This window comes from Simochromis diagramma, unplaced genomic scaffold (assembly GCF_900408965.1).
Source record: "Simochromis diagramma unplaced genomic scaffold, fSimDia1.1 OVJJ01000123.1, whole genome shotgun sequence".
Taxonomy (NCBI): domain Eukaryota; kingdom Metazoa; phylum Chordata; class Actinopteri; order Cichliformes; family Cichlidae; genus Simochromis; species Simochromis diagramma.
In genome coordinates, this window is record NW_024386778.1 from 3177949 (window position 1) to 3187835 (window position 9887).

Sequence of the window (9887 nt, forward strand, 5' to 3'; positions counted from 1 at the left end):
GGACAACCGCTGCGAAAATTAGTAGTGAACCTGTACGTGTCAGGAATATCGGAACAGTTGAGACACATTTTTTTCTAAACACCGCATCTCCGTGGCTTTTAAACCCCAAATCCTTGGGGCTCCACCCCAAGGATCGGGTCCCCTGACACAAACATAGTAACATAGTGTACGCTGTTAAGTACCAGGAGGATTCCCAGGATTTATACATCGGCGAAACCAAACAATCTCTGGTGAAGCGGATGGCACAACACAGAAGAGCTACCTCGTCAGGCCAGGACTCTGCAGTCTATTTACACCTACAGGCCACATGACACTCTTTCAATGATGAGGATGTTCACATCCTGGACAGGGAGGAACGCTGGTTTGAATCAAGGAGGCCATTTACGTGAAAAGGGAAAGACCATCTCTGAATCGAGGAGGGGGCCTAAGGATACATCTTTCACCATCTGACAATGCTGTGATTGCAGCCATTCCCCACCTCTCTGTGAATGGGACTCATGGCCATTAATCAATGATCAGTTTACCTTGATCAGTGGTTGTTGATCAGTGGTTATGATAATTTGCATGTTATTGATCAAGGACCTGACCTCACAGCCCATTGTACCATCTTTTGGAATTCACAGTACTGATTTGATTCAGCTAAACTGGACACTTTTTGCACATGAATGGCCTGTTGGACTATTTTAGGTTATGCCAAAGCATCTCATCATTGTTTTAAACCCCAAAATAGCATATATCAATAAATCAGAATCATTTGGAACCAACAGTCTTTCTGCAGTTTCCATATAATCTAATATCCCCCTATATGCTAGCATGTTTACATTCAGGTAACCATGTTGTAAGAGACAGGCCTGAACGTTTAAGGCAACAAAGTGTGACTGCAGAAAATTAAATAATAGGTTCTGAGGTCGTCAGAAGAAGCAATAAGAGGCACAGCTTTCCAAAGTCAGAGTGATTAAAAATAAATAGAAAAAATAAAAAACAGCAAACACTGTGGCTCAAGTAAAAAAAAAAAAAAAATCAAAGTTGATATGAAAAAGACTAACAGACAAAAGAGGAAAACAGCTGGAAGTCAAGAGCCAAATTCTCCCTGTAAAGAACACAAATCCATTTTCTTCAACATCTATGGGATAGTGCCAAGAAATTATAATATAAGTGACAACATCTAATAATGACAGAAGGATTTTTTTTGTTGAAATATTAACACGGTTAAGATATGATATGATGAGATAAGGGATAGTGTTTTTAATATAAATTAAAAAGGTTAAAGCTCACACCTTTACCTTTAGTATTTATTTATTTATTTAAATTCAAATTTTAATTAATTAGTCTTAGCAGTGAGTCATGGAGTTCCACAGGGTTCTGTGCTGGGACCAACATCTTTCTTACTGTACATGTTTCTCTTAGGCAGTTAGTAGAACGTTTTATAATTAGAACACACAGAAGACATTTCCCCTGGTATGCAGATGAGTTATACTGAAGCCAGATGGCACAAATCAGTTAAACTATATTCATGGTAGGACATTCAAATTCACTCACTTGTAGTCATTCCCAGTACTCACTTGTGCCTCCCCTTCCTCTTGGGCACAAGTAGCCTTGCCTAAAAACCCCATCTTTGTAAACTACCATCTCTGACTGTCTGTTGCGTCGTGTCACCACATCCTATAGGGACACATCTTTTATTAATAAAATCAGTGGAAATTGACTTTAATCTCGTCATTCTGCATTTTTGAGTCCACCTGTTCTTGTTGAGTTTAAAACACATCCCATGTCAGGATGATGATTTCTAACTTCCAACTCTTAGATAAGTGTAATTCCCTATTATCAGGATTAAAATCTCTATCATTGGGTTTTTATGTGTAATATTTTTTTCTTGCTGCAAGGTCTCATCTTATCTTTAGATATTTACTTTCATAGTTGCAATATATAATTAAAATTAAACAGAATTAAATTAATGTGCAACCACGAAAGAACTGGGTGAGACAAATGTCTCTGACAGTACAGTGCTCCAACGGGTGTGAGTCCCAACTTGGCTGGTAGTTGGAGGCGGGGGCTGGTGGGCTGTTTAATGGTGTTCTGTGTGGAGCTGCTGGTGGCACCTGGTTTGCACAGAGGAGATTACTAAAATGTGTGTGTGTGTGTGTGTGTGTGTGTGTGTGTGTGTGTGTGTGTGTGTGTGTGTGTGTGTGTGTGTGTGTGTGCAGGGTGAGTGATTGGTCCTGACAGCGGTCTCTGTATTGCTGGCTGGCCTGCAGATTTAGCCGACCTGTTTTAGACACTCTAATCTGGATTAACTGCAGCAGTGTGTCAGCTGGGACGAGGACCGGAGCCTCCCCCACCCCCTACCCCTTCACCTGCTTTTCCTCTCACTTCCCCTCCATCCACCCATCCATCTGTATGTGGGTCTTTTCTCCCTGCCTTCCATCCACCTGGATACCTGGTCTCTGTCTTCTTTACCATCTTTCTGAGCTTTAAGGCCTCGTTCAGCACACAAATCAGAAAATGTTCAGTTTCATATATAGACGTTGGCTCACTTGATTCACTCTGAAAATGTCTCTGTAAGTCCTGTCTTGGGGGGAAGGGTAGGGATTAAACCAGCTCAGTCCTCTTCCCTATTTCCCTATTTGTTGTTGCAGCCGTAGGAAGAACTGTCCCACTGATGAACAGAGAGCACATTGCAATCATCAAGCGGGCAGTGTTTGAACACCACTTTTATTTTAAACAAACATAAATCAGTCCAAAAAGATTAGCAGTGTTTAATAAAAAGAACATCACTATTCAACAACACCAACGCCCTAAAAGAAAATAAAACAGAACGATTACATAGCTAAAAGTAAAACATTACTCTTTAATAAGTCATGATTTAACAATCTAATAAAACAACAACAAAGCTCGTCGAGGCCAGAACCCTATAAGCCTGTAAAGGTGCCTGTCAGTCACACATGTACAGTATGATACACTCACTCCTGAGGATGATTCTTTCATCACTGGCAACAACCTGCTCCACAAGAACAGTTTGGGACTAACGCGACCCCAACTGTGTGTTTTTAATCCATTCCCATGTAAACCCGAGGTGTCCCCTTCAGGTGCAGCAGCTCTGAGTTCTCTGTTGTGCGCTCTCTCCTCTCCTTCCAGTGCATCTTCTTCTCTTACCTTTTTTGGTTAAGTTTACCTGCTGACCCATCCAATTCACACCCCTGCAGTGCTGCTGCTGTTGTTCCATCCCGCACCGCCACTGAACGGATTGCTCTGTCTTTCCTCTCTTTATCTGGAGATAAGATACTTACTTTTGAGATAAAGCATATTATGATAAATCAAATGAGCTTTATCGCTTTTGTGCATCTGGGTGTTTGTGTGTGTGCGTGTGTGTGTGTTAATACAGCTGCTTTGCAGATAGATATAATCTGTGAATCCATGAAGTGTTGCAGATGTGCACCAGGTTCACTGATCAGGGAGGGAAAATGACTGAACATGATCTGTGGGAACTAACTTCTTGTAGGCATCATAGTTTTTATTCTAGAAATTATTTTTTATTTTGATAAACTACACAGGTTAGGATTGTGGACTGTATGTTTAAAATATACAATCAGACTGAAAATTATATATTTAATATGGTATATTAGAAGTTTGGGGGAGATATCTATATTATTTATACTTGGAGGACTTTCTTTGTATGTATTCAGGTTAGAATAAATTGTTCAGGCAAAGTATTGCGCGTGCCTGCCTCTGTGTATATGTGTGTGTGCGTGTGTGTGTGGGAGGGGTTTGTTGGAGACACTTGCTCCCTCTAATTAGCAGTGTGCGCCGGTAAAGAAATTCAGTAGAGCGACCTCACCAAGGCGCAAAGGCATCCGAAGGCCACTTCACCTGTGTGACTTTGACTGTGTGAAGTTGGACAGAGAGGCGGTCCGGATGCTCGCGGCTCTGCGGTGTGCTGCCCAGCTTAGCTGACAGTCGGTTACAGCTGAAAGAGCAGTTTAAGAAAAAAGGAAAGAGAAAGAAGAAAAAAAGCACTTTGACGCTTGTCTTGTGAACTCCTGCGCGCCCCGCTTATCCGTTCAGCGCCTGGCCTAGGACGCACCGACTTGTTGCCCCGGCTGAGCTCTGAGGGGGCCACGGTTGCTGCGTTGCGTGTCCGACCTACAAGTCAGCGAGAGGACTTAAAAGGCTGCTGTAAGGATGATGTCCTACATAAAGCAACCCCATTACACTATGAACGGGTTAAACGTGCCTGCCCCTGGAATGGATGTGCTTCATACAACCGTCGCTTATCCACGTAAGTTTGAACTTTTATAGGAAAAAACAAAAAATACGCATTTCTGTCCTCACAGTTTCTAGAATCACGTTTGTCAGAATGGTGCGTAAAACGCACAGGTTTCGATGCTTTAGCAAACGAAAACATTCTTTTCTGTTAGTGACCGATGCTGAATATAGTCTCTAATTATTACGCTGGACTGAATAAAATTGAATATTTCGGAAGAACTCTGTAGTAAGAGATATTTTGTCCGTCGGTCTTTAAACTTCCACATTATGCGGCTCTGTGGATAAATTTATACGTGAGATTTATTTTTTAATTAAATGGAAAACTATTAGTTCTGAATTCAGATGAACATAGATTGTTGTTGTTGTTACCGTTTTGTTAACTTTTCTTAGCGGCTTCATTAACGCTCAGATTGGTATTTTATATATTAGAAATTCTAATATATAAAATATTTGTAATAATTCTTGTTCTTCTGCAAATACAACAAGGCAGTTGGCTCTATGCACCATGAAGGGTAGACTCACAGCACTTTTAATGGAAATCCTATTTTATGAAATAAAAAGTCGCCGTTTCTGCTTTTCAAAGTAAAGGGAACTCCTCTAACAACCTCTGACTATGATACTTCATTTTGAGACTTATTCTATTTATTTTTTGTCTTTTCCGTGGGGAAAACATATTAACAACTGGCATGGCATAATACTGAGATATTTCTATTAATACTTTTTAGTATTTGTTGTCATCCACACACATAGCTGGAAAATAAAACTGTCCAAAGAATCACTTGAGCGCTTGTTGTGTTCTTTTTCTACAAAGATGATTCAAATCACTCACATAAAAACTCATAATTCATGCCACCCCTCTGTTGATGTTAGCACGATAATCCCCTCTCTATGTCATTTCTTTCAGCCACTCCCAGGAAGCAGCGCAGGGAGCGCACCACCTTCACCCGCACACAGCTGGACATCCTGGAGGCGCTCTTCTCAAAGACCCGCTACCCAGACATCTTCATGAGGGAGGAGGTGGCCCTCAAGATCAACCTGCCTGAGTCACGTGTCCAGGTACTGGAGAAGTAGGCTACTGCCAAGATGGAGGCCACTGTGTTCAGGCCTTGTGGGTTCCTCATAGTGAGCTGTGTTATGAACTTCTGCATAGAAGTCTATGTCTATGCCTCTGTAACCCAAACCTCTGATTATTAATACGTTATGACATGTCTGCATGACTGGTAACATGTTGAATCTATTTTGTTTTGGTGACCTCAGGTTTGGTTTAAAAACCGCCGTGCCAAGTGCCGCCAGCAGCAGCAGCAGAGCAGCGGCCAGTCCAAGCCCCGGCCTCCCAAAAAGAAGGCCTCGCCAGCGCAGGAGCCTAGCGCTCCTGATCCTGTTCCTAACCCATCTGGCTCATTCAGCCCCTCCTCAGCCCATTCTGGCCCCAGCCTGGCCCCGAGCTCCAGCACCGGAAACACTGCCGTGTCCATTTGGAGCCCAGCCATCTCACCCCTGCCAGACCCCTTGGCCTCCTCCTCGGCGCCCTGCATGCAGCGGCCCTCACCTTACCCTATGAGCTATGGCCAGCCGTCAGCCTACACCCAGGGCTATGCTAGCACAACCTCCTACTTCACTGGCCTGGACTGCAGCGCCTATCTGTCCCCCATGCATTCACAGTTGTCAGGCACCGGAGGTGCTCTCAGCCCCATTGCTGTGCCCTCTATGGGGGGCTCCTTAAGCCAGTCCCCAGCATCTCTGTCTTCACAGGGCTACAGCACTGCCTCTTCCCTGGGCTTCACCTCTGTCGACTGCCTGGACTACAAGGACCAGCAGGCCTGGAAGCTGGGCTTCACCACAATGGATTGCCTGGATCACAAGGACCAAAACTCCTGGAAGTTCCAGGTTCTCTAGAAAGGGTGTCAACATGCCACGTGCATCAGTGAATCCCATGTAAGATAGGGCAAAGCAGTTCTCCCAGAGGACTTAACATTGATTTCTCAGTTTGTCATTTGTAAGATTTTCTGTAGGAAATGCATTTGATTTAAAAGGTTTGGAGATGAAAAAATGAATGAGTGTCATCGATGCTGCCTGACTGCAAATCATGTCTGTTTTCTTCTTCGTGTTATCTTAAATAAGAGAACAAACGCCTTTAAACAGTTTGAAGGAAAAGACTGGAGAAACAACACAAGCTATCTCTTTCTCTCGCACACACACACACACACACACACACACACACACACACACACACACACACACACACACACACACACACACACTTACTTTGTGTTCCATTTGCATAGAGTGAAAGGAGAGCTTTTTGTCCTGGAGGAGCTCCTGTAGGTCCTCCTTCAGGGTTACGTTATTTTGAGCTATTTATTATTATTAATATTATTATTTGAAGTTCCATTTGAATATCTAATTTGACTGCATTTAGATCTTTTTTAGCTTTCGTGTTAAGTATTACAGTGTTCACCTTTAGTGTCATCATCCTGATCTGTTTGATGGAGAAAAAAATAGATTTTCTGTTTTAAATGTGACACATTAAAGTGATCTATTCTTTACATGTTTGCGCACTGATGATCTTTGGGATGAGTTCCAGTTTGAAAGTGTAGCTTTAGTGGATTTGGAAGACACAGTTAGGGGTCAGTGTGAAGTGGACTTTGGATGTAAAGTGGCCATGTTGTAGCAGTGGGCTCTGGAGCCGCCATGTTTGTCATAAGGCCTGCATGGCTCTCACTGTTCCATCTTGGTTATTTTAGCTTATCTGATTCTGGGAGTGTTCCAATCCTCTTAGAATCCCTTCAGCAATGCCCTAAGTGAATTAGTTAGGATTATTGCCCTACCTCCCTCTGTCTGTCACCTACCTCAGCCTCTTCTTCCACTTCCATTCCCCTCTTTCTCCTGTTTCCCTCCATCTTTTCTGTCTATTCTCTCCCATCAGCTTTGCAGTATTACTTTTTCCTCCACCTCTGGCTGTTTTCTCTCTTAAAGCCTTTTCAGTTTAGCTGCATCTCTGTTGTCATGCACATCTCCCAAAAACAGCTGTCTCACTGACCACAGTGCAGTTTAATAAAGTGCTTTTTGCTTACAGTTGTTTCATTAATTGTGTTAGCTCACTATCAGCTGAGCGGTTCCACTTATTTCACCGCTCCTCTGACAGTCCCAACATGATTACTGCAACACCAACTTACTGCTGACATCACATAGGAGCAGTTTGTGTGTTGCAGTAGGTTTGGTCAAATGTTTTAAATAAATTCCATGTTTTTACCCAAAAATGGAACAGTTTGCCATTTAAGCTGAGTATCACAAAAACTGTTCATGTCAGCCACACTAGCATAAAAGGTTTGATGACACATTTCTGATGCCATTCTGATATTTACAGTAATAAGTAATACCAGTTTTTGTTGCCATGCAAATGGTCTGATCACAGCCCTTGACTATGAAAATGTAGCGCAGCGAGAGTAGTGAGAGGATAGCAACGGACATTTCAAAGCATTTTTCTGCACTCGACACTGACCTAATCCCACTCTGTGCTCTGTTTAATCCCTCTGCCCTCCCTCTCTGTGGTGCAATTGGTTAATCCCTGCATCTGCATGCCCTGATTGGTTAACCTCTCTTGGACGGTGCAGTGCACTTGTAATCTCCCCCCTCAGCACAGAGTGTTTCAGACAGACATTTGCGCTGTAATCCCACAGAGGAGCAGATGTGATGGGGGATGGATGGCACTGAGCAGACCTTGAGGAAGGTGAATACGGGAAAGCTAAAACACCACAGACAGACTGCGAAGGAAAGCTTCAGGCTCTGAAGAAGAAAGAAACCTAATCAAGAAGTTTAAGTGTTATTACAAGTAAACGTTACAGGTTAAAAACATAACAGAAACTAAATGTTAAATATCTAGAGCCTAGAGGTCAGCCGAATGTACCTTCATTTCCAGTTGGTGCGCGGACTAAACTAGGCTTAACTCGGTTGTTTTAATAGAGTGGAGAAAATACAACACAGCTAAAAGTAAAAAAAAAAAAAAAAGATGATGATGATTATTAATATCATTATTATTTTATATCCGAAGTTTTTTAACTTCAAAACAGAGGTCAGATTTAAAAACATCTCCATGGTTTTATCAGTCTGCTTGGTGTCTTTAGTCCATGAACCAAGCTCACTGTGGGCAGAGGTGATATAAGAAACTCTACTCATAACCAACACATCAGATTTGTTTTCAGGGAAGTTTATAAAATGTTGGCATCACTCAAGAATTTAAGATAATCGATGTTGCTTTTGGATAGCAGTGAGGACTCTAACGGTGTCATTTCCATAGAATTGGTGGGGAACACTATCAAAGATCACATTTTTCCTGGCCAAAATATATTTCAAATATATGGTAAATATATGTTGTATTTGTGATGTTCAAAAAAAGTATATTTTTGAAATTGAAAATATATTTTTTTCAAACCAAAATGCATTTCAAAAGATATTTCAGAGTGAAGAAAACACATTTCCAACCTTACAGTAGAATGTATATCAAAGTATCCTTTATTTAAAATGTATTTAGTGCAATAATGATGATGATAATAATAATAATACTAAAAGTAACAACATGTTTTATGTTCATCTGCAAAAAACAGTTGGATTAAAAAAAACAGAGTCAAAGGTTTAGCAAGAATTAGGTTGTTTATTCATTTGCTTACAGTATTTCACATTACACAATATCTCACTATAATGTAGCGTTCACTTGACTTTGAAATTATCTGTCAGTGATACAGTAAACAAGATACAACAACTGCTATGTACACTTTAGTTTGTGACAATATATACAATATAGTACTTAAAGGAACACACTCCACTTTTTTTTGGAAATAGGCTCATTCTCCATCTCCCTCAGAGTTAAAAATGCAGCGTCTTCTTTCTAGATCCGTACGTTAATAGGGCTCTGGAGCGTGATCTTACCGGATGGGCGTAGCCAGGATTTTTGGTTGAGGCGCCATATTAGCAGGCCAAACAAATGCTTGCTGTGTGGTCGGTTGTAATGTTAGATTGCACTACCGGCAAGGGAATAAGCTTGAAAATGGGCTCTCTTTTCATTGTTTCCTCACCTGGAAGCATCATGAGGGAGCTTATGTGTTGGATGTTACCAAAAGAAGGCGTCTAGCCTGGATAGCAGCTGTGAGACGAGCTGATATTCAGATCTCTACGAGCCACAGATATCTGTTGGTGTGTTTCAGTAGTTTCATTCTGGTAAGTTCTAAATAAGTTCATATTACTCTTTTTATTTTCAATGCGCTCTGAGGTCATAGCAAATTAGAACAAACATGCAGAACTACCTTTATTTATAGAGTTGCTAATTATTTGGCATTATTGCAGAAAACCAGCCTATGAAATGAATGAAACAAATCCTGACTGGGTTCCAACACTACACATGGGGCACTACAAAATCTTTGTACATGCTACATACATACTACATGCTACATACATACTACATGCTACATACCACCATGCCAATCAGATTACTTTTTCCATGTGAGGGTGAAAAGGTGACCCTCCTGGATAAGATGGCAAAGGTTTGCTGCGTTTTGGTGAACATGTGCCCCAGTGTGTTAGTAAAACCAGGGAAAAATGCTCTTGTTAAATACTCTTAAAAGTCTTGT

General features: G+C 41.5%; 1 protein-coding gene across 1 annotated transcript; it reads left to right on the forward strand.

Moving 5' to 3' along the window:
* Positions 1-3749: 3749 nt before the first annotated feature.
* On the forward strand, positions 3750-8736 carry crx (cone-rod homeobox). The gene is made up of 3 exons (XM_040012144.1): positions 3750-4276; positions 5168-5319; positions 5521-8736. The coding sequence occupies exons 1-3, from the start codon at positions 4180-4182 to the stop codon at positions 6157-6159; spliced, it is 888 nt and encodes a 295-aa protein (XP_039868078.1). The 5' UTR covers positions 3750-4179; the 3' UTR covers positions 6160-8736.
* Positions 8737-9887: the final 1151 nt, after the last annotated feature.

Excerpts from the sequence above, each read along its gene's own strand:
- crx (XM_040012144.1), top strand. The coding sequence starts at position 4,180 with ATGATGTCCTACATAAAGCAACCCCATTACACTATGAACGGGTTAAAC. Across the intron at positions 4,277-5,167 it reads TACAACCGTCGCTTATCCAC|CCACTCCCAGGAAGCAGCGC; the intron begins GTAAGTTTGAAC and ends CATTTCTTTCAG. Across the intron at positions 5,320-5,520 it reads TGCCTGAGTCACGTGTCCAG|GTTTGGTTTAAAAACCGCCG; the intron begins GTACTGGAGAAG and ends TGGTGACCTCAG.